This window comes from Cervus canadensis, chromosome 29, assembly GCF_019320065.1.
Source record: "Cervus canadensis isolate Bull #8, Minnesota chromosome 29, ASM1932006v1, whole genome shotgun sequence".
Lineage (NCBI taxonomy): Eukaryota > Metazoa > Chordata > Mammalia > Artiodactyla > Cervidae > Cervus > Cervus canadensis.
Genome location: NC_057414.1, coordinates 34,950,751 through 34,972,751, shown reverse-complemented (window position 1 = coordinate 34,972,751; position 22,001 = coordinate 34,950,751). Strand labels below are relative to the sequence as shown.

The 22,001-nt window shown below is 55.3% G+C and overlaps 2 protein-coding genes across 6 annotated transcripts in view; one reads left to right on the top strand and one right to left on the bottom strand.

The window, feature by feature from the left end:
• SLC15A3 (solute carrier family 15 member 3) overlaps positions 1–8,483 on the top strand; it is a 15,120-nt gene extending 6,637 nt beyond the window's left edge. The window contains exons 3-8 of the mRNA XM_043451363.1: positions 1,560–1,707; positions 3,361–3,471; positions 4,296–4,464; positions 6,580–6,738; positions 7,554–7,709; positions 8,186–8,483. Of these exons, the coding sequence (XP_043307298.1) occupies positions 1,560–1,707; positions 3,361–3,471; positions 4,296–4,464; positions 6,580–6,738; positions 7,554–7,709; positions 8,186–8,340 (898 nt within the window). The 3' untranslated portion in view covers positions 8,341–8,483. The remainder of the gene's footprint in view (positions 1–1,559; positions 1,708–3,360; positions 3,472–4,295; positions 4,465–6,579; positions 6,739–7,553; positions 7,710–8,185) is intronic.
• On the bottom strand, positions 8,403–22,001 carry TMEM132A (transmembrane protein 132A). 5 transcript variants are annotated; one of them, XM_043451362.1, is made up of 12 exons: positions 21,743–21,997; positions 20,607–20,727; positions 19,061–19,149; positions 18,497–18,715; positions 17,270–17,601; positions 15,409–15,558; positions 14,198–14,396; positions 13,970–14,113; positions 12,283–12,485; positions 10,714–10,990; positions 10,123–10,314; positions 8,403–9,697 (listed from the first exon to the last, which is right to left on the bottom strand). In XM_043451362.1, exons 2-12 carry the CDS (start codon positions 20,695–20,697, stop codon positions 8,636–8,638), a joined length of 2,958 nt encoding a protein of 985 aa, XP_043307297.1. In that variant the 5' UTR covers positions 20,698–20,727; positions 21,743–21,997; the 3' UTR covers positions 8,403–8,635. The 5 variants fall into 5 exon arrangements, with proteins under 5 accessions (XP_043307297.1, XP_043307295.1, XP_043307293.1 ...); XM_043451360.1 differs by having other exon boundaries at positions 18,935–19,149; positions 21,743–21,996; XM_043451358.1 differs by lacking the exon at positions 20,607–20,727 and having other exon boundaries at positions 18,935–19,149; positions 21,743–22,001.

Sequence of the window (22,001 nt, the reverse complement as noted above, 5' to 3'; positions counted from 1 at the left end):
GAAGGACAGGGAAACCTGAGATGCTGTAGTCCATGGGGTTGCAAAGAGTCAGACACAACTGAGTGACTAAACAACATCAAGGGAGGAAAGTTCTGAATAATCTTGCATATGCACAATGGCTGCCTTTTGCCCCTCTCTTCCCTGAGTTTATTGACTACTTATGCTAAGCAAACCTGTCTCCAGACCGTGGACCCAGTTACAGCTCCCATCCGTGGAAGCTAGACAGAAAAGGTATAGAGCATGCTTTCTCCCAACCTGGTACATTGCTATAAGGTTTTGTTGGAATGATCCATTGCTGCCTAATGAACCACCCCAGAACTTAGTGTCTTAAGCTACCACCTTTTTTGCCTCTCAAAGTCCTGTGGTTCACTGGGCTCACCTGGGTAGTTCTGCTTCTTGTGATGTCATGGGGGCTGCAGTCACATGGGGACTTGTAAGGGTTAGAACACCCAAGACAGCTCACATTCCTGGTTCACTGTTGACCTTGACTGTCAGCAAACGCACCTTGGTTCCTCTTTGTGTGGCCTCGCCCCCGGGAGGCAAGGTGTTTGGGCTAGGAAAGAAAGGAAGCATTCCAAGAGAAAATGTCCCAAAAGACAAGAAGTGGAAGCTTTGCATCCCTTGAAGGCCTTTTGGAGTTTCTGAGTCCCAGAGCATCGCTTCTTCCTCATTCTGTTGGTTAACACAGTCACAGGCTTCCTCAGATTCGAGGGCAGGGCAGATAAACTCCATCCGTCAGTCAAGAAGCGGCATCACAAACTGGGAGGGGAGAAGCTCATGATGGTCATCACACCACACTGGTATCTTCCCTTTGGGAGTCTCAAAGGATGAGCTGAGGCTCTTGGGTGAGAAGGGATTAGAAACTTCTCAAGACAAAGGGCAAAGGGTAAAAGCTGATCTTTCCTGCCCCCTAATAATGTTCCCCCTACCCCTACCTCTCCATTCCTTGGTCTGTAGGGAGAGGGCTCTCATGTTGCCTGTTAAGAAGGATGGGCTTGGAGACCACACCTGGGGAACTGGAGTGTCTCAAACTGTAATGCCTCTTTCCCCGAGTCAGGCATGAATGGGGGCTTCCCTGATTCCCAGAGCAAATCAACACTATGAGCCAAAAAATCCCCCAAGACTCTGCTTGCCACAGCCTCTGGTCTTATTTCCCCTAGGACCCAAGAGGCTGAAGCTCTATGATGGAATGAGTCTTGATCACCACCTCTGCTTCAGGGATGATAGTGATCGTATTGACAGTGGCAATGCCAACACACACACACACACACACAAAATTAGTGGTGATAGCAATGAGAACTCCGTGGAGAGGATGGCTTTGGTGACTGTGGTTACTGTACTAATGATGCTGATAGGGGTGCAAATGTTGATAATGTCAATGAAGGTGATACTGATGGTGGAGGGGAGGAGAGGAGGGCAGTGATTTCTGAGCTGATGGCTGTGATAACTGGTGATAGGGGAGTGGGATTAAAGTAGGGGATGATGGTGGAGGTGGGAAGGTAGCCGTGGTGGTGGTGACGGTAGCTGCCATTTAATCTGCTGCCTCTTTGGCCCCTTAGAGACCCTCCCAGTGCCCAGCTGCTGCCTGACCAGAGGTTTCCACAGCCTGGTCCTTCCCGCCAAGAGGACATCGCCAACTTCCAGGTGCTGGTGAAGATCTTGCCCATCATGGTGACTTTGGTACCCTATTGGATGGTATACTTCCAGGTCAGCACCCCTGCCCTTTCACTCTGGAGGAAATGGCTCCCTAGGCCCCTTAGTAGTCTCATCTCTCACCATAGATACTCTGGGCACGTGGAATGAGGGTGGTGTGGTTCAGTCGCTAAGTCATGTCCAACTCTTACGACTCTGTGGGCTGTGTAACCTACCAGGCTTCTCTGTCCATGGAAGTTTCCAGGCAAGAACACTGGAGTGGGTTGCCATTTCCTTCTTCAGGGGATCTTCCCGACGCAGGGCTCAAACCCCCGTCTCCTGCATTGCATGTGGATTCTTTACCAGCTGAGCTACCAGCCCCTCCCCGCGCCCTCCCCCCATCTCCTAATGGGGGAGGGCCTCACAAAGTGAACTGCTGCCTTGTAGCAGCCAGGTGGGCCCTGATGCAAAGCTGTCCCAATAATCACATTCCCTGAGTGCACAAGCAGCTCTGGAGACGGGTCTGAGTCCCAGTGACTGAATAAATCACCCCATCCCTCCCAGCCTCAGTTTCTCATGTTAGACTAGAGGCTCAGACAACCCTGAAGCATTCTATTCTCCGACTTGCTAACGAAGGCCCAGAAAAGGTGGGTCAGTTATCTGAGACCCTACAGCAAGTCTGAGACAAGCTCAGCACCTCCAGTGCTTTGCAACAGAAGTTCCCAACCCTGGCTCTGCCTCAGAATCCCCTGCACAGTTTTTTAAAAATATACAGATTCCCAGGTCTCACCCCCAGATTCATGAAAGAGAATTGCCAGGGGAGTCTCTAGTGTAATAAACTTCTCAGATGATGCTCACTCTTAGCGAGGTTTGAGAACCACTGCTTCCTCCCACCCCGCAAAGTGTGTGGGTGTGTGGAGGGTGGGCAACTAACCCCAACCTCTAAGCCCTAGGCCCTAAAGTCATTGCCTCCCACATCTGCTTTGTAAGAATCTTGTTTCGAGATGCAGAAGATGGGGGTCGTTCAGGGTCAGCCTGCTACTTGGAGACAGCACAGAGGCAGAAGCTGTCTGTGATGGGACGTGTGTGTCCATGGCTGATCCCCAGTCACACCAGTTGTTAGAACACTGACATCCTTCCATACCAGTCAGCAAACAACTGCTGCCTTGGTCAGCACAAGGGACCTCTGCTGCCCCCTGGCCCTTCTGCGGGATTCTCTTGGATTCCCCCTCCCTCACAGAGCAACTAACACCTAGGATGACAGGGCCCCCTGGAGTCTGCTCCTTCCGCTATGTCCAGGGACACTCTGGTGGATCAGTGGCTACGCATCCCCAATTGTGTCAACCTGTGTGACTCAGCTTGGCTTCAGTGTCAGATAAGAGCTCCCCATGGGGCCAGCCATGTCATTATCTTCCCCATGTCAACAAACATTTATCCACGAGTACTCTGTGCTGGCCCTGGAGACATGAACATGAGCCAGACCAGCTGGGACCCTGGCTCTGGAGCAAAGCTGGGCACATAGCCCTCAGGCCTGGGAGCAGAGTGACGGAAGCTCCCCAGGAGCGAGGAGGGTGGTGCGGTCTCTTCTCCCTGAGACTAGGAAAGGGGACAGCTGCCTGGCCGCCCTGTACTACTGCAGAGGAGTGCCTGACTTGGAGCTGGGAGTGTCCTGGGGTGGAGGTAAGGTGGCCAGCTCTGTTCCAGCCTCATCTCTAGTTCTCTCGGCAGATGCAGTCCACGTACGTCCTACAAGGTCTTCACCTCCAAATCCCGAACATCTTCCCCAACTGCCCTACCAACAAATCCGAGGATCTGAGAGTCCAGAGCGGTGTCTACAAGGTGAGAGACACATGTGCGTTCAGCCCCAATCTCAGGCCAGGCTGGGGGCTTCCTCTGAGAAAAAGAATACTGAAGCAGCCTCCACACTCCTGTCTCCCAGTGGCAGAGCATCCTTGGAATATAGAAAATGCACCTGGAGGTCCAGGCATCCTGCCGTAAAGCTCAGCTACATACAAGACTTCTGGCCAGCTTCACTCTACCGCTGCTCTGTGTATGTGCTGCCGAAGCGAGCACACTACCGCTGCTCTGAAGTGGGCCTCACTGCCAGTTTGCACCAGACTCTCAGATCAGACACACTTGGGGCATTCTTATCTCTTCCTCATTTGCTCCATCTCTGGAACCCCAGATACTCAGATCTCTGCCTTGCACCAGGACTTTCCAAACCAGGTCCTTGCCACCGCAGAGACTCTTAAAATCAAACTGGCAGATAAATGACATATTGGGTGGGCAAAAAGTTCGTTCAAGTTTTTCTGTAACACCTTATGAAAGAACTTCAATGAACATTTTGGCTAACTGAATATTTGCTACTAAACCTCACTCCTTGCCCATGGCAGACATCACTAATCAATCTCGACATTCTTTCATGCTGAGCCCATGAACGTTCCAGGCAGCCACAGCCAATTGATAGAAGTTAAAGGATGCTGTTTGCCATCCCTGATCTAATCCGTCCCCTAGTTGCACAGCTGAGAAGTGTGCATTCAGGGGAGGGGAACAGACTGACTCCGGGTCACGCAGGGACAATCTGGATGGAGTCCAGGTCTGCCGACTCTAGTCCAGAGCTCCTTCTGCTCCGCTCACCTGCCCCTCTTGGTTTCTTCTTGCAGATCCCAGAAGCCTGGCTGCTCCTGGCCAATGTCGTGGTGTTGCTGATTCTGGTGCCTGTAAAGGACCACCTGCTTGACCCTTTACTGCTGCGCTGCAAGCTGCTTCCCTCTGCTCTGCAGAAGATGGCGCTGGGGATGTTCTTTGGTTTCACCTCGGTCATTGTGGCAGGTGCAGTGTGGGGCCTGAGGGAGTGGGATGGCCTTTGTCTGGGGCTGGAGGGAGGCTGGTTCCCCCAGGGGCTGATTATGGAGCTGTGGGTCTGGGTCAAGTACACCCTCCACCTGTAGGTGCCAGTCTTGGCTTCTGGAAGATGTGAGCTGAAAGAGACTCTCCTCCTTGAGTCCAGCCTCCTCTCATTTTTGACAGATAAGGAAGCTCAGGTCAAGAGAGGAAAAAAGATTTTCCTCAGTGGGATGTAAGCTCCCTGAAGGCAGGGAATTTTTTTTCTTTTTCTTTTTTTATTCACTGCTATGAATAATGAGGGCTTCCCTGGTGGCTCAGATGGTAAAGAATCTGCCTGCAATGTGGGAGACCCAGGTTTGATCCCTGGGTCAGGAAGATACCCTGGAGAAGGGCATGGCAACCCACTCCAGTATTCTTGCCTAGAGAATCCCATGGACAGAGGAGCCTGGCAGGTTACAGTCCATGGGGCCGCAAAGACTCGGACACACTTTGTCGAGCAACTGGACAACAACAACATGAATAATGAACATAGATATTCAATAAGTGTGTAGAATGTGTTTTCCAAAGACACACAGCTGTTCAGTGGTTGGGGGACTTTTTTCAAAAAGTATTTACTATTTATTCTTTTCCTTCTTCCATTTCAAAAGGATTTGAAGCTGCGAAGCCACTTACAAGAAAGGGCTCTGATAAAAGAAGCTTTGCATGCTACTGCACTGACCTTAGCCCTTTCACTTTGTGACATAATGATCCTGAAGTTTCTTAGTGTCCCTGAACTTCATCTTTAAAAAGGAGAGAGTAATTCATTCAGACACTATGCAGGGCCTGGGTTCTGCCCTCATGGAATGTGGTCTAACAGGAGTGTTGTGAGGATTAAATAAGATGAAATCAGTAAATCACTCAGCACCATGCCTGGATCATAAGTAGGAGCCAAAGGAATTAAAGCTCAGTAAACAGTATTGTGTTTGTTAACTGAGGATGAAAGGATGAAAACCAAAGTAGATTGTTTTTCAGCTAGGTACTTTGGTAAATTTTGTCCTATATCACCCTCACAAGAATCCTGGGATTTTTATTCCTGCGTGCGTGCTCACTCAGTCATGTCCAACTCTTTGCGACCCCATGGACTGTAGACTGCCAGGCTCCTCTGTCTATGGGATTCTCTAGATAAGAATACTGGAGTGGGTAGCCAATACCTTCCCCAGGGGATCTTCCCGACCCGGGGATCGAACCCAAGTTTTCTGCATTGCAGGTGAATTCATTACCACTGAACTTCTTGCATAAAAGTACTGGGTCTCAGAGAGGTTAAGTGATTGGCCCAAGGTCACACAACTAACCAGTGGCAGGGCCATGACTGGAACCCAAGTCACTTAATTACATAAACAGTGTTCGTTCCATGAGAGCACAGCTGTCTCCTAAGCAATGAAGGGAGAGAAAATAAACTTGAAAGCCAGGTTAGAAATGCTACTGTAATACTTGATGCTGCAGCAGAGGAGTCATGTGATATCATGGGAATGGACCAGCTTTGAAACCAGACACACTGAGGCACAAGGACGGCCCCAACTACTTATCAGCTTTGTGACTTGGGGCTGATTGCTTAAAGTTCTCTTTCTCATTTACAAGAATGCATACTAGGTGTCTCACCCATAACAGGCTCTCAATTAATAAGAGCTGTTACTCTTATTGAGTGCAAAATCTAGTTCTGAGCTTCCTAGCAGTCAAGGCAAAAAGGGAATAGTTGGAGGGCCAGTATTAATTTCCTTACCTGATGCCTGGTCAATCACTAGCTACTTAGTGAATACCCACTACCTGCCAAGATCTGTCATGGGCAAAGCTGCCTAAAGGCTTCCCAGGTGGTGCTAGTGGTAAAGAACCTGCCTGCCAATGCAGGAGACATAAGAGACATGGGTTCGATCCCTGATTTGGGAAGATTCCCTGGGGAAGGGCATGGCAGCCCACTCCAGGATTCTTGCCTAGAGAATCCCATGGACAGGGGAGCCTGGTGGGCTGCAGTCCATGGGGTCGCAAAGAGTTGGACATGACTGAAGAGACTTAGCACAAGCTGCCCACAGTGGATCTGACTGTATACCTTCTCTCTGCCACCAGGAATCCTGGAGATGAAGCGTTTAGAATACATCAATCACAACCAGACAGTGTCCCAGCAGATTGGGCGGGACACATACTACGCAGCACCACTGTCCATCTGGTGGCAGACCCCTCAATACATGCTCATCGGGATCAGTGAGATTTTTGCCAGCATTGCAGGTACCCTGGACCCCTCCCCTGCTCTTGCACAGGTGATGGGCTCTGCGTGGTGGTGCCTTGAAGTCAGAGGTTTCATGGGATCAGCCTCTAGAGCTTGTCTTCATGGAGGCAGGCAGGGTCTTCTGAGCAGGGCTGCAGTCACCCAGTGGGGACTTGTCAGCACTAATCCCAGTGGGGATTAGAGGTGAATAAGACACTTCCCATACCAATTTCCCCCCAGCCCCCTTGGTGCCATGTTCCCCACCCTCTGTGTCTTTGTACTTGCTGTCCCCTCTACCTCCCTATTTCACAGATTGGATGTGAACTCCCATTTCTCCTTCAGTCTAAGCGGACTTAGACTTCCCCTCCCAGTCTGACTGCCGTCTCCTCCACGAGGCCCTCTCCAAGGCCCCTGGGCCGACGGGGGTCCTCTCTGCCCTCCCTTTGTTCATGTGGCCCAGAGCAGAGGGAACAGGGGCAGGGACAGACTTTGGGAAGAGACTTCTGAGGTTGAATCAAAATGATGTGGTGATGATGTGAAAGCTGGGCAGAGAGGGTGGGGGGGAGAGAGGGTGAAGACCGGGCTGGCTCAGCGGTGCCATCATTGAAGTGGGAGACCCAGGAGGAAGGGGCAGAGGGGAGACAGCAGTGTGGGAGCAGTCAGGAGGACATGTCCAGGGAAGATGAGCCGGGCAGAGGCAAGGGGCCATCTGGGGGCGGCCAGGAGAGAGGCTTGGTGGGGGCGGGGTGGGGGCTGTGGCCCAGCAGACTGGGGCCTGAGCCTGTTCTCTGCTCCTCCTCCAGCCCCTTGGATAATCCTTCCTCCCTCTCTGCAGGCCTGGAGTTTGCATACTCAGAGGCCCCACGCTCCATGCAGGGTGCTATGATGGGCATCTTCTTCTGCCTGTCCGGGGTGGGCTCGCTACTGGGCTCCAGCCTGGTGGGACTACTGTCACTGCCGGGGGGCTGGCTGTACTCCCCGGAGGATAATGGTGAGTCTGGGGGGCTCCCCGGGAGTGGGACACGGTTGGAAGGAGGCTTAGAAAGGGGGTGTCAACTGCTAAGTGCTTTGACCCCAGGCAGAAGGAAGTGGCATGTTAGACTCAGGAGAACGGCTCACGCCCAAACCTAGCTCATCGCCCACAGCGTGGCCTCCCCTCCTTGGGCCTCCATGACCCTAACTATCCAAAAGGAGTCTATGAACTCAGCAGACCTCCAAGGCGCCTTCCTGCTTCTGGAACCCCGCCATTCTGGTTAAGGGTCACCTTTCTTGGTCTGTTTTAAGTCCCTAAAAAAACAGCCAGCTAACAGGACATTGTAGACACCACAGGAAACACCCAGGGCAGCCCAGTGCTGGAGGAACATCTGCCCAGTGTGCTCAGATCCCAGCCACTGCCCACTGTGACTTCAGCTGCCAGCTCCAGGACAGCCCCACCCTGACCCAAACGCCAACCCCTCCTTTCTCCAGGGAACATCAACAAATACCGAATGGACCTCTACTTCTTCCTGCTGGCCGGCATTCAGGCTGCCGCAGCCCTGCTGTTCATCATAATCACTGGTCGCTATGAGAAGGCGGCCAAGGGCCCAGCCCCCCAAAGCTGTCCCAGGAGGGACAGTGGCTGAACAGGGCCCCATCCCCCACCCCCACCTCTCTTCCCCCAACACAGATAGCGGCAGTCCCCGGCTGGTGTCCTCAGTTTAATTCTGTACTGGACGTTAGGATGAAATGGTTCTCATAAATAAGGGCCACAAGCCCTTCCTCACGACCACGGTCCATGACAAGGGGCAGGGCAGAGGGGGCCTGGGTGGGAGTCCCGGCGAGGGACCAGGCAGGGACTCAGATCAACAAGCACCAGAGGATGAGCGGGAGGCTGCCCGGGCTGGAGGCCACGGCCCCGGGCCAGGCAGGCGGGGAGGGTCAGGAGCTGCCCCGGATCCGCTCCATGTAGCTGCGTAGCTCCTCGGGGTCCTTAAGCCCCATGTCCTCACACACCCAGCGGATGTCCTCCTCGCCCGCCACCAGGATGGACTGCACGGCCGGAGCCCCCACCGGCTCCTCGGGCAGCTGGGCCGGGGGTGCTGGCGCAAACGTCACAAACTCCACGCGCTTCCTCCGCCCCCCAGCTTCCTTCCTGGCCAGGGTGCCCGAGGAGCTGGTGGTGCCCCCAGCAGGGGCCTGGGCCTGGGCCTGGGCCAGGGTCAGGGCCTCCCCTCCTCCCCCACTCTCGCAAGGGCAGCCCCCCTCCCCCTTGGGCGGGCCAGGGGACTGCCGGTCCAGCTGGCGACTCAGTTCCTCCTGGTCGGTGCCCAGCCAGACCCAGTTGTGGGGCTGGGGGGAGGCAGGGTCAGCAGCACCGTCGGGAGGCTCCTTGCGCTGGTAGCGCAGCACGAAGACCACGCCATTGACCAAGAAGATGAGGATGGCCAGACAGAAGATGCCCAGCAGGGCATACATGCCCAGCTCTAGCTCGGTGACCCGCTGAGGGGCGGGAACCATCTCCTCCTCTCCCTCATCCTCATCCTCCTCCCTAGCTTCTGCCTCCTCCTTCCCGGCCTCTTCCTCTGTCTGCTCGAACTTGCCCCTCACATCCCCACTGCCCCCCATGCTGCCTGCTGCCCGCCGTCCTCCACCCACGCTGGCCTCTAGAGCTGGCGATGAGCTCTGAGCTGGGCTGGATGGGAGGGCAGGGGCCGGGGTGGGAGCAGGGGGCCGCCCTAGCCAGGCAGTGCCGGAGGCCAAGGGCACACGGTGGCGGCCGCGGCGGCAGGGCTCCGGGGGGTGCAGAGCCACGTGCAAGGGCAGCCCCTCGGCACCCGCCCCACTCACCACCACCCGGAGATGGGCACCCTGCTCCTCAGCTGGCAGCACGGCACCGGGCTCCTCGGCTGAGACGGACAGTCCCAGGTCATGGTGGTCGTAGAGCTCGGCGGGGGCCAGGGTGTGGTCAGAGAAGGACAGCCATAGGGAGAGGGCCACCTCCTGTGGGGCACACAGACACGGGCAGAGACATGCGAGGGCACGCACGCATGCACACAGAGACCACTCCCACGGGACACAGGCCACACGGAGGAGGAGAAGAGACCAGAGAGAAAACAGACACAGGCAGAGAGGGACAAGACACAGGGAGAGAGGGGACATGCGTCAATCACCTGTCTGCTACTCAGCCCCGGGGTCTGAGTCATCGGGAGGGTCCTCAGTTAGAGCCCTCTAATAACCTCCCACTGCCATACTCCAGCCAGTCACTGCATGATCACCGCCAGCTGCAGAGAGCTCACTACCTTACAGGGAGTCAGTCCTCATCCTGAAAACCCTAAGGTGAAGGGTGGAGGTACCTCCCATCCCTCTGGTTATCAACCCCCAGCTGGAGATGTCGACCTCAACCCCCTGACCCCGCAGCGTGTCACCTGCTTTGGGGCGGGAAGGGCGGACTGCGCCCAGCACGTGGCTGTGACCTCCCCGGGGTGGGCAGTGCCCCGGCTTAGGGCCAGTGAGATGCCCATCACCGGCTGCACCCGCAGCTCCAGCACGGAGACCTTGTCATCTGTCACAGCCAGCGCCTGCTCCCCGAGGATGGAGTCAGACAATGGGGAGCGCACCTGAGGGTGAGAGGGAGTTGGAAGTGGGGGAGAGGTATCATTCACAGTCACATCTCTATTTGAAGAACCCAGCACCCCTACAGAGGGATCTGGTTTATGAGCTAGGCAGCTTTCCCACCTTCTGCACCCAAGCCACACACCCTATATATACTTGGACCACAATCCCACTCCTAAGGGACAGTTCCCTCCTCAAGACCTAGGCCCCACACACCCAACCCCTGCCCTTCATACTTTGAGGACTTCGCCCCCATTACACGGCCACCCTATTCTGACCCAATCCCCCGTCCCCGGGGCTCAAACTTCCCCAGGTGCACTCTGGGCCATTCCGACACTCTTTGCACCTGCCCATTAATATTCTGGGAGTCACCTCCATACGCCCTTTTCGGGGCGTCTACTCACCTCGATGGAGGTGACACCGGGCTCCCGGCCCACCAGGACCCGGCCTCCCTCCAGCGAGGCTACGCGCGGGTCTTGCACACGGGCGTGCGGCGCCACGAGGTGGGACACGTCCAGCAGCCAGTCCGGGCCGAGCAGATGGGTGAGGCGGCGGCCGCCGTCCAGCGGATGGGCAGCGAAGGGGACGAGGAAGCGCACGCCGGCGCGCTGGTACTGCAGGCGGCAGCCGCGGGCTCGCCGCTCCGCCTCCTCGACCCCCGCGGCCTCCGGCTCCAGCGCCCTGAGGGAAGGGGTGACCCGGGGGAGGGGCGTCAGCGCGGGCCCCGCCCACGAGAGGCCCCGCCTCCAGGTGGGGGGGCAGGTTATCCAAGCCCCGCCCACAGTCGCGCCTCAGTGATCTGGTCCTTCCACCCGCTGGCGCCGCGCTCCTGTCCCCTCTGGCTCCTAATTGGAACTCTTTGACTATGCGTGAGGCGAGGGGAAACAGTGACAGACTTTATTTTGGGGGGCTCCAAAACCACTGCAGATGGTGACTGCAGCCATGAAATTAAAAGATGCTTACTCCTTGGAAGAAAAGTTATGACCAACCTAGACGGCATATTAAAAAGCAGAGACATTACTTTGCCAACAAAGGTCCGTCTAGTCAAGGCTATGGTTTTCCAGTAGTCAGATATGGATATAACAGTTGAACTATAAAGAAAGCTGAGCGAGGAAGAATTGATGCTTTTGAAGTGTGGTGTTGGAGAAGACTCTTGAGAGTCCCTTGGACTGCAAGGAGATCCAACCAGTCCATCCTAAAGGAAATCAGTCCTGAATATTCACTGGAAGGACTGATGTTGAAGCTGAAACTCCAATACTTTGGCCACCTGATGTGAAGGACTAACTCATTTGAAAAGACCCTGATGCTGGGAAAGATTGAAAGCCAGAGGAGAAGAGGACAACAGAGGATGAGATGGTTGGATGGCATCACCGACTCAATGGACATGAGTTTGAGTAAACTCCGGGAATTGGTGATGGACAGGGAGGTCTGGCGTGCTGCAGTCCATGGGATTGCAAAGAGTGGGACACGACTGAGCAACTGAACTGAGGTGAGGGGTGCTCTGTTATTGAAGGAGACCTACGAGTGCTCCATCTCTGGAGGGCCTGGGAGGACAGATTCCTGAGGCCTGAGGCCCTCTCACCCTTGGGCTCTGGGGGGATCCCCTCAATAGTTATTGAGCTAGGTGCTATCTTGAGGACACAGCAGAGAACAGAATAGAGAGCCCTCTCCTTTGAGGGGAGGAGTGTGGAGGGGGATAGTCAGACCACAAACAAGATTAACCTGATCATGCGGTATGTTAGAAGTGATATGAACTATTAGAGGCAGGGAAGGAGGAGAGAAGTGGAGGTCAGCAGTTACAAACAGCAGTCAGAGACTGTGAAGGGCAGGCAGGGGCAGAAGGAACCGCAGACCACAGGGCAGTTTTTCACACTTCAATTCGGGTTTATGGTGGTATCCCGCCCCCCTCCCCGCACGCTCAGTTCCAGAGGGACTTCGCCAAAGCCGGTGAGCTTCCCCAGGGCTCCACTCACCCTTCCGCTGGGCCAGGTACCCTCCAGCCTCGGACCTGCTCGAGGGTGGTGTCAGTCACCTCGATGCGCAGGGGCAGCAGTGGGGCCCACACTGTCATCCGCAGCGAGGCCCGCAGCCGGCGCCACCAGAAATCCACCCGCACCCCCCGAGCGCCCCGGCTCTCCTTGCCGGACACAAACACAGCGTCACAGGCCTCAGACACCTGTGGAAGGGCAGAGGGCAGGGAACAGGTGCAGACCAGAGAGTATTCCTGACTCCTGCCCCGTAAGAAAGGGTAAGGCTGAAATTCATTCTTTGTTCCACTATAAGGTATGGCTTCCCTGAGATTTTCCCATGCAGCCAAGATCCATTGCCCAGGGAGGTACTGCCCTTCCCTGAGTTTACCTGGGGCTGTTGGGGAAACTGGCTTTTTGCATACAACAAAATCTTTCCCCCAGCAGGTAAGGGTTTGAATGCACAAGTTTGGCTCCTCATTAGTGCTTTGGTGGACAAAGGCTGAGGGCAAGGCAGGTCTATCCATCCAAGGACTCTCAGGTAGGAATCACTTACATAATGCTACCTGGCACAGGTAGCAAAGGACACCTTCACTCAGGCAGCCAGGATTTAGGAAGTAAAGCCTCTGGGCTTCCCCCTCTTAGAACTTTGATTGGAGAACATTGCCCTGCTGTTTTTTTTAACCTCACAGATTATTTCAAGGCTCAAATAATGATAGTTGTCATTATTTTATCATTCTACAACAGAGGATGAGATGGTTGGATGGCATCACTGATTCAATGGACATGAGTGAGTGAACTCTGGGAGATAGTGAAGGACAGGGAAGCCCAGTGTGCTGCAGTCCATGGGGTTGCAGAGAGTCGGACACGACTGAGTGACTGAACAACAACAAATGTAACAGCAGTAGCTGCTGGTGTTTCAGCCCCTGCTTTACTGAATACAGTCTTAGGGTGCCTTTTTTTTTTTCTTTTTTGATGTGGACCATTTTAAAGTCTTTATTGAATTTGTTATAATCCTGCTTCCGTTTTATACTTTGGTTTTTGGCTGGGAGGCATGTGGGATCTTGGCTCCCTGACCAGGGATCAAACCCACACCCCCTGCATTGGAAAGAGAAGTCTTAACCACTGGGCAGCCAGGGAAGTCCCTCTTAGAGTGCTTTTAATTCTTACAACATCCCTAAAATATATTTTCATTTTAAAGCTTAGGAAACGGAGGCTCAGAGTGGTTGAGACTTGCCCACAGCCACACAGTTAGTTGATGACAAAGATGGGTTTCAAACGAAACCTTTCCCACTGTAAAGTACATGCTCTTAACCCTCCCATGTCAGTTCATCTGCCAATGCAGTAATGAATGGGAAAATGCCTGAATTGGGGGCTTTGGGGTGGTACAGCTCCCACTTGACTCTGGAGAGAGTTGGTGGGACCAAAGCTGTGGTTCCCCTCGTGAGGTCACTGGTATCAAGAAGAAGCTGCTCTCTGGGACTCCCTTGGTGGTCCAGTGGTTAACACTCCACGCTGCTGATGCAGGGGCCACAGGTTCAGTTCCTGGTCAGGGAACTAAGATCCCACATGCCGTGCAGCATGGCCAAAAGATTGAAAAAAAGAAAAAGAAGCTGTTCTCTTGGGGACCTGATTGGGGAAGGAGGAACTCTGTGTGTGCATCAAGCAGGTACAGCTCCCACGTGCCACTCACCTGCAGGACCTGTGTGTTGGCCGACTCGCAGCCGATGTGTTCTGTCACCTCCACCAGAGCTCCGCCACTGTCCACGGTGACAAGGCGCACAGGGACACGCCGCGGCACTCCAGTCAACGGCGCCGTGTTCACGAGCTCCTCAGCCTGGGGGTGCAGGAGAAGCTCAGCCCCAAGCTCTCCACCTCACCTGCCCCCCAGCCTGACTGGGAAAAGCTGCGGACCCCTTACCTTGGCCAGTGGGACGAGGGCTCTTATGTCCCGCTCCGACACCAGGATCTCCCACACCATTTTGTCCTTCTCTGCTTCGGGGGCCTGGCCTGGGTACTCTAGCTGCCAGGTGACAGGGCGAGTGACTGCCACGCCCCCACTAGTGCCATTCTCCACCAAAAAGTCCACCCACAGGAACTCGGACAGTTCAAGGGGGCTGCTGGCCAGAAGAGAGAGAATCTGAGTGCTTGCTAGCAGTCAGGTGTTGTCATGAGCACTTCCTGTCTTGGTGAGGTCGGTCCTATGATTATCCCCATTTTACAGATGAGGAAACTGAGGTACAGAGGTTATATAACTTGCCCAAGGTCATGCAGTAAAAAGTGGCAGAGCTGGGATGAAACCCAAGCATCCTGGCTCCAGAGTCCCAGTATCCACTCAAGATCCAAGTGGCCACTTTACCAACCCCTGGGAGGCTTGCTAACCTCTGCCTTCCACAGCCATCAGGGTGGCATAAAATACCAAGGAGGAAGATTCACTTCCGAGACCCAGGACTGGCACTCAATCCCTGAATTATAAAGAACCTCACAGCTTCCTTTGATCAAGCGCCTACTATGTGCCAGAAACTGGCCTAGAAAAGTGCTGTGTGGTACCTTATTTTTATAGACTATAAGGGGTGCATCGTGATGTCCATTTCACAGGTGAGGAAACAGAGGCTGGGGTGGGAATGGGGGAGGTGGGATTCACCAGCTTGCCTAAGATATTTATCCATAAAGTGTCAGAACTAGAATTCAAACAGGGGCTACAAAGTCCAAGGCCTTGACCCAGAAGCAGAGCATAAATAAGAAGTGTTTATAAGTGTTTAAGAACTGCAGCTGGGCTTTTGGGGAAATATTAACAGCCTGGAAAAATGGACGCATGTGGTGGGAGTCAGAGGTGGGGTAGTGGCTGCAAGAGTTGTGACTGGGTGGCCAGGACAGGTTGATGTCATCTGGAATAAGACTCACAGACACTGTACCTGGCATGTGCCAAAAGATGGATAAATAGTAGCTGAGTGAAGGAAAGATATCTGTTTTGTGCTGCTTCCTTGAAGGAGACTGCTCTTGTGCCTGACTACATGCGAATACGAGGGGGCTGCGTGGAAGCCTCCTCCCCTCCAGCCCCATAAATCTGCCCACTTGCACTCTAGGACCATCCCTCCCCCACACTACCCCTCGTGGGAAGAAAGTACCCACCTGGAGTTTGGCTCCACTGGCCCGACTCGATGGCAGGTTATGAGAGTGGTGTGGTGCTTGGAGCCCTTGAAGCGGTCCAGCTTGGCAGTCCAGAGGGTGGGCTGGGCTAGGCGGGCAGCCATCACGTGCAGCCCCTTCTTTACCTTGATCCTGGGGGAGGGGACATAGGTACAGTTTGTCGCAGGTGGGGTGGTGTGTGCTGAAGTGTGGGCTGGATTGGAGCAGAAAGATAAGGAGCTCTGGTCTGAATCTTCTCCCCACCACCCTCCAACCCAGGGGGACCCCATCTCAATGCAGGTCCTGCCTATCACATAGCTCTCCTCATTCACAGAGCACTAATGACTCCCCACAGTCCACAAGGTCAAGTCTTAGACTAGCATCTGAGGCCCTCTAGGGTTGGTCGGTCCAGTTTCTTCTTCAGTTGTGACATCTCTCCATGGCACGTTTAGCTTCAGCTGCTCCCAAAGTACACATCCACCATGCCCCTTCCTGCCCCTCAGCCTTTGCTCAGGCTGTGCTTTCAGCCTGGTCTGCCCTTCCTTCCTTTCTTTTTATTTTTAAATAAAATATTTATTTATTTAGGCTGCACTGGGTCTTGGTTGGGTTTCTCTGGTGGCTCAAAGGGTAAAGAATCCACCTGCAATGCAGGAGACCTGGGTTCTATCCCTAGGTTGGGAAGATCCCCTGGTGGAGGGCATGGCAACCCAGTCCAGTATTCTTGCCTGGAGAATCCCCATGGACAGAGGAGCCTGGCAGGCTATATAGTCCATGGGGTTGGAAGAGTTGGACATGACTGACTAAGCACAGCACAGCAGGGTCTTGGTTGTAGCATGCAGGATCTTCGATCTTCATTGCGGCATGTGGAATCTTTAATTTCAGCCTGTGATCTCTTTTACTTGTGGCATGAGTGATCTAGTTATCTGACCAGGGATGGAACCCAGGCCTCCTGCTTTGGGAGCACGGAGTCTTAGCCACTGGACCACCAGGGAAGTCCCTGCCCTTCCTGTCTTCACCTGCTCATTCTTCAAGCCTCCAGAAACACAGATACCATTTTCTTTAAAAAGCTTTCCTGGTGACAGGATGAATTTCCCCTGCCTACACCCTCTAACCCCTGCCCCTGCAGAGTTGGGTACAGTATGATCCTGTCCATGTCCATGCACCCCCCTTCCCTACCACTAGGGTTCCCCCCTGGGCCTTGCTCTTTGCTGAGCTCCAGAGTGGAGACACAGGGCTTGGCATCTTTTAAGAGTCTAGGAAAGATCTAACGATGGTGCCAGTAAGCAGAAGAGAGGGAGAGAGACAGGGGTGGGACACACACAAACAGTAACAGTGGGGTGGGGGAATGGCTGGGGTGGAGTGGGGAGGACTTCCTAAAGAAAAGGACATGAAAAGGAGGGCCTTTCTATGGGAAGGAACCAACTCTGTCCAAAGGCTAACGACCATGGTGAGGGTGGCCAGCGGGAAAAGATGTAGATGAATGGGATTGGGGCAAATACCTCTCCTGGGGCATCCAAGCATTAACTACCCCCAGGCACCGCACTTACCACTTTCTAAGTCCTCTTCCTGTTTCCCCTCCCTGGAAACATAATTGCCTCGTGGACAACGTTAGCCCCACCGGACCAAGGAGTCTCAGAAAAGTGCTGGGGGAGGGAAGCTTCCTACTTCCGATTCCAAGTTCAAGGTCCTGCCCAATGGCAGGGTCCTGCCTGCTATCAGCGCTTAGCCTGGTGGGGGTTTGATGGACACGTGTTTTGCAGAGGTCAGGGATCCCATAAGGACCCCAAGAGGAGGGGGCACTTGCCCAGTCTTCCTACAGAAGTTCCCTGCCTCTGACCCATCCCCAGGGACTTGGGCAGCTCACCGCAGGGTCAGGACACCAGCCGTGAAGTTGTGCCGAAGCAGGAGGGTGGCGCTGAAGAGCTGGCCGGGCCGCACAGGCACGTCAGGCACCCGCAGAGTCACTGCCTCATCCAGGGGCACCTCTTGGTGCTGTGGGGGGTCCGCTGGGCGCAGCTCCACACTGCCCACTGGGAGGGCCTGCTCCCCGGGGTCTTCCTCCCCGCCAGACTCACAGCCCCCAGGACCCTCAGCTGCTGGCTCCAGCGTGTAGGCCAGCTCTGCCCGGGTGGCGGAGCCCTGGGAGAACCAGTGCGAAGGGAACTCCAGCTCCACCACACAGGCGCCCAGGGATGGCTGCCAAGACACAATAGCCATGATCAGCGTGGTGGGGCAGAGGAGCCCCAGCACCCATCCTCTGGCAGGAAACCCAGAGCTGGAGGGGTCCACGAACACAGGGCCAGCATGGGCCAGAGATGCAAGCAGGTGACACAGCCAGCTGGCAACACAACAGGCTAGGTCTTAGAACACATCCCATTGGCCATTTTTCTACCTTTGGGAACATTCTTATTCCAAAGTGAACCAGCCCCAACACCTCCCCCTGATCATGCCCCGGGACTGCCCTGACTACAGCTCACGTGTCTCAGAACCACAGCCCACAGAACACCTCTCTCCAATGGAATCCCGTGCTAGGCTGCCAAAGAGGGAAAAGTGCAACAATAAAAGCAATACTAACAATAATATAAACACCCACTGAGGGATTGCTCTTGTGCCAGGCATTGTGCCAAAAGCTATTTTTGCATCCCTCTCATTTATTCTATTTTTTTTTTAATGACTATTTTTGTTTTGTTTTGGCTGCACCACGCTTCACAGCATGTGGGATCCTAGTTCCCTGACCAAGAATCAAACCTGCACCTCCTACACTGGAAGGGCAGAGTCTTAACCACTGGACCACCAGGGAAGTCCTCATCTCATTTCTTTATTCCAGCCCCATATGAGGTAAGAATTGCTATTATGTCATTTTACTGATGAAGAAAGATTAAGTTACTTGCCCAAAGTCATGTACAATGGTCTGAACTCCTCAAGGGGCCCCCAGTAACAGAGCTCTGTGAGAGCTAGCAGAGCAGGAATGCAATCAGGTGGTCTGTGACCCCCAAACCTCCCAGAAGTGGTGAGCCCTCTCTTCCCTATTCTGGGGTCACCCTCTGGCCAGCACAGCAGCAGGGCCGGCCCAGGTGGTGCCCCCACTCACCTGGAAGCGGCAGGCTCGGTGAGCAGTGCCTGCAGGGTGTGTGGCATGGAGCCGGGCACAGGGCAGGCTGCCAGGCCCTGGGGGCCAATCCTGCCCTCTGAGGTGGAAGAGGACACGGGCGTGGGGCTCTGCTGGAGTCACGGCCGCTTCCACTGATACAGCCCTCACGTCCCATGGGACTGGCCGTTGGTGTGGGTCAGTGACCCGAGGAGGGACCACCTGGAGGGAGAAGGGGGGTGCTCAACAAAGCTGGGGGTTAGCGAAATCTCAGGGGGATGCGAAATCCCAGGCTAGTAAGAGAGAGCCTTGATGAGTCTCCTTCTCCCGCTCTGGGAAAGGGGGAGCGTGGCTAGGGCTGCAGAAGGGCCCTGAGCCACACATAGCAGACCTCGGCTCTCAGTCCCAGTAGCCCAGGAGACTCTGGTGGCGCCTCCTTACCTGCTGAGTGGCGAAGGGTGGGTAGGAGGCCCGGAGAAGTGGCTGGGCCCTGGGCCAGGGCTGCAGGAGCAGAAAGGTCTCAGATCGGGAGCCCAGAGAGGAGTTAGCAGGGGGGTAGCGGCCCACCTGCTGCACACGGAAGTGCTCAGGGGCATCCAGGAGTCCCAGGGCCGCCGGCAGGTAGACGGGGTCCAGGGGGTCCTGGTCACAGTCCACTAGGGAGGGAGAAAGGGTAGGGGTGGTGGCAGCTTCTGAGCGGGCAGGGGCTGAACCCAGCTTTGCCCCATGGCACAGCAGTAGTGAGCGGTGGAGGGAGAAGAGGGTTGTGAGTCCCATTATCCCAGGATGTTGGAGGGGGGAGTCTCCCCATTTCACAGGTAACTGGCGCCGGGATTTGACTCTCCATCCAGGACTGACTGCCAGCTTCTGAGTCACTCCTTCTGCCTTCCACAGATCCAGGCCTTCCTCCCACCAGCAGAACCTTCTCAATGTCTCCTCTTCCCCCACTGGCTCCTGCCCTCTACCTACCTGCCTCTGACACCAAGGCATTTGTGTGACACCAAGCCCTCCCCAGACAGGGTCCATGTGGTAATAAAAGATGGTGACGAGGTGAGCTTTGTAGAATTAGAGACCCTTCCTCTGTCCCCTGGGTCCTTGGCCAGACTTGGCTGGGCATCCACCCTTGCTGCCACTGTATCATCACCGTGGCAACCTTGCACTGGTTTCTCAAACTTGCTTCTTTCTACCCCATCCTAACTGGGTATTGGAGGGCAAGCCGGGAATGGGGGAAGGGGCAAGAACTGTATGTAAGCCTGGGGAGGGAGTCAAAGTATTCAACACTCAAAAGGGCAAAGGACCTCTCAGAGCATATCTGGTTTGTATCAACTGACTACTAGCTAGCCCTAATAATAATTTTTTGAAAGTTAACTGTGTGCAAGCTACTATTTTAAATGCTTTGCATATGTTAACGCTTCTGTGTTCTATAATAGCTCTGAGAACTAGGTTTATTACTATTAATGCCATTTTATGGTTGTAGAAAATGAAGTTGAGAGGTTCAGGGACTGGCATGGGGTTCCATAGCTGGAGCATGGTGGAGTTGGGAGTCAAAGAGCCCAGCCACCAACCATTACACAACCTGTCTCTCCACCCTCCCCGTCTCTCCATCCTGGGCTGCTTTCCACTGGGCCCCTGCGGGCTTCACTCCCTAGACTGTAGGTCTCTTGTCCTCGCCTCCCTCCTCTTTCAGGGCCAAGAGTGAATGTCGCCTCCTTCTTTATGAAGCCCTCCTTGATTGCTTGCCCTCTCACCCTGGCTGCCTCCTCTGACTTAGTTTTCCTGTCTGTTGACCAGGGCGCTTATCACACTCATCCCAGAATCCCGGATTCCTGGACCGCATGATCTGGGAACCTGAAGTGAAAGTCCCTCAGTCGTGTCTGACTCTTTTCGATCCTATGATCTATAGTCCATGGAATTCTCCAGGCCAGAATACTGGAGTGGGTAGCCTTTCCCTTCTCCAGGGGATCTTCCCAACCCAGGGATCAAATCCAGGGCTCCCGCACAGCAGGAGGATTCTTTATGAGCTGAGCCACAAGGGAAGCCCTCTGGGAGCCTGGAGACCTGCATTTATGTCCTAATTCTGCCCTGATGAAGCTTGGGTCAGTATGCTCCTCACCTGTAGAAGGAGCACTTGGTGACACGGTAGCCAGCGGAGGGCTCTGTAAACCGTGCCACACGGTCTGGAGGAGGGGTTGTTGCTGCTGCATAATAGATGTGACAAGCCTTTCCTCTTCTCTCTGTGTGAGGGGTTATTAGGGCTCCTGCTGGGTCCCCAGGGAGGGGAGCAGGTGGCTGAAAGGAGCCCTAGAGCCAGTTCACTCTCAGCCCCACTGCTGGGCTGGGGGACTGGATGGTTTCAACCTCCTTCAAGACCCTCCCCACCAAGCAGCCTGTGATGAGAAGCTTCACCTCCGCGCCCCCCCCCCGCCCCCCCGCAAGTGTAATAGGTGAGTGACTGGCTCCCTGGGGTCAGACCCTGGCTTCTGGTCCTCTTGTCTACTCCGCTGCCTGGATAATTACAACATGCTCTTGTGGCCTGACTCCCAGGGACTCCCATCACTCAAGAGTTCAGCTCTCTTGTGAGGGAGGGGGGAGGGGGCAGAAAATGTCTCACTATCCCCCACTCTCTCTGGCATCATCCGCCTAGCAGCCTCAGTCCACGCCAGGGGCAGTCTGACTCCCACCCCCGGGGTCCAGGGGAGGCTCTGCCCCTCCTCCAGGGATCCCCATACTCAGGAAGGCAGGAATGGGGCAACCCCTGGAGACTCCAAGGTCAGAGAGCTCCTGGCGCAGGGGGAAGGCAGTAAGGATCTCTCAGGTCCTGGGCAGAGGGGAGGGGGCTTGAAGCCACAGGGCTACAGCTCTCTGGACAGCCAATTAGGGAGTCGGTGCGTGCGGGGCAGGGGGCAACCAGGTTAGAGGTCCCAGCTGGAGGAGAAGCTCGCGGAAGGTGCGGGGACTCGGCGAGGGTGGGAGGATGACGCGCGAGAGACCGGGGACCGCGCTGGTCCTGGATCAGGAAGGAATTGCCAGGTTACGCAAGTGAGGGAAGCAACAGAGGCCCAGGGCTGGGGGCCAGATCCCGGGGGGGGGGTGCGGGTGAGACCTCTCCACCCTCAGGGCACGCTGCCGGGCGACCCGGCTCGGGGTTTCGTTCCAGAACTCGTAGACTCCCGGCTCCCGAGCATCCCTCGTCCCCGGCCTCAGTCTGGGCCCGGCTGCCCCTCGCCCCGCCCCGTCCCTCCCGCTGACCTCTCACGATGTCCAGGGCGAAGGCCACCAGGAGGCAGAGCCAGGGGCCGCAGGGCCCCCGGGGAGCCGCCGCCGCGCGCCCCGCCATCCAGGCGCACATCCTTCCCAAGGAAGGCGGGGACTAGGCGGGCGGCTCAGGTGGCCGCGATCCGCCCGGCATCTCCCGGCCGGGTGAGTCCCCGGTGCTGCCCGCCCGACCGCGGGTCCGCCCGCCCGGCGGCTGCAGTTCCCAGACAATGGAGCGGGAGCCGGAGCTGGA

Bases quoted from the DNA above. Each gene is read 5' to 3' on its own strand.
- TMEM132A (XM_043451358.1), bottom strand. From the start codon at position 21,842: ATGTGCGCCTGGATGGCGGGGCGCGCGGCGGCGGCTCCCCGGGGGCCC. The intron at 19,150-21,742 runs GTCAGCGGGAGG...CTCCCTCCCTAG, and splicing joins CGCCCTGGACATCGTGAGAG to TGGACTGTGACCAGGACCCC. The intron at 18,716-18,934 runs GTAAGGAGGCGC...TTCTCCCTCCAG, and splicing joins CACCCTTCGCCACTCAGCAG to GTGGTCCCTCCTCGGGTCAC.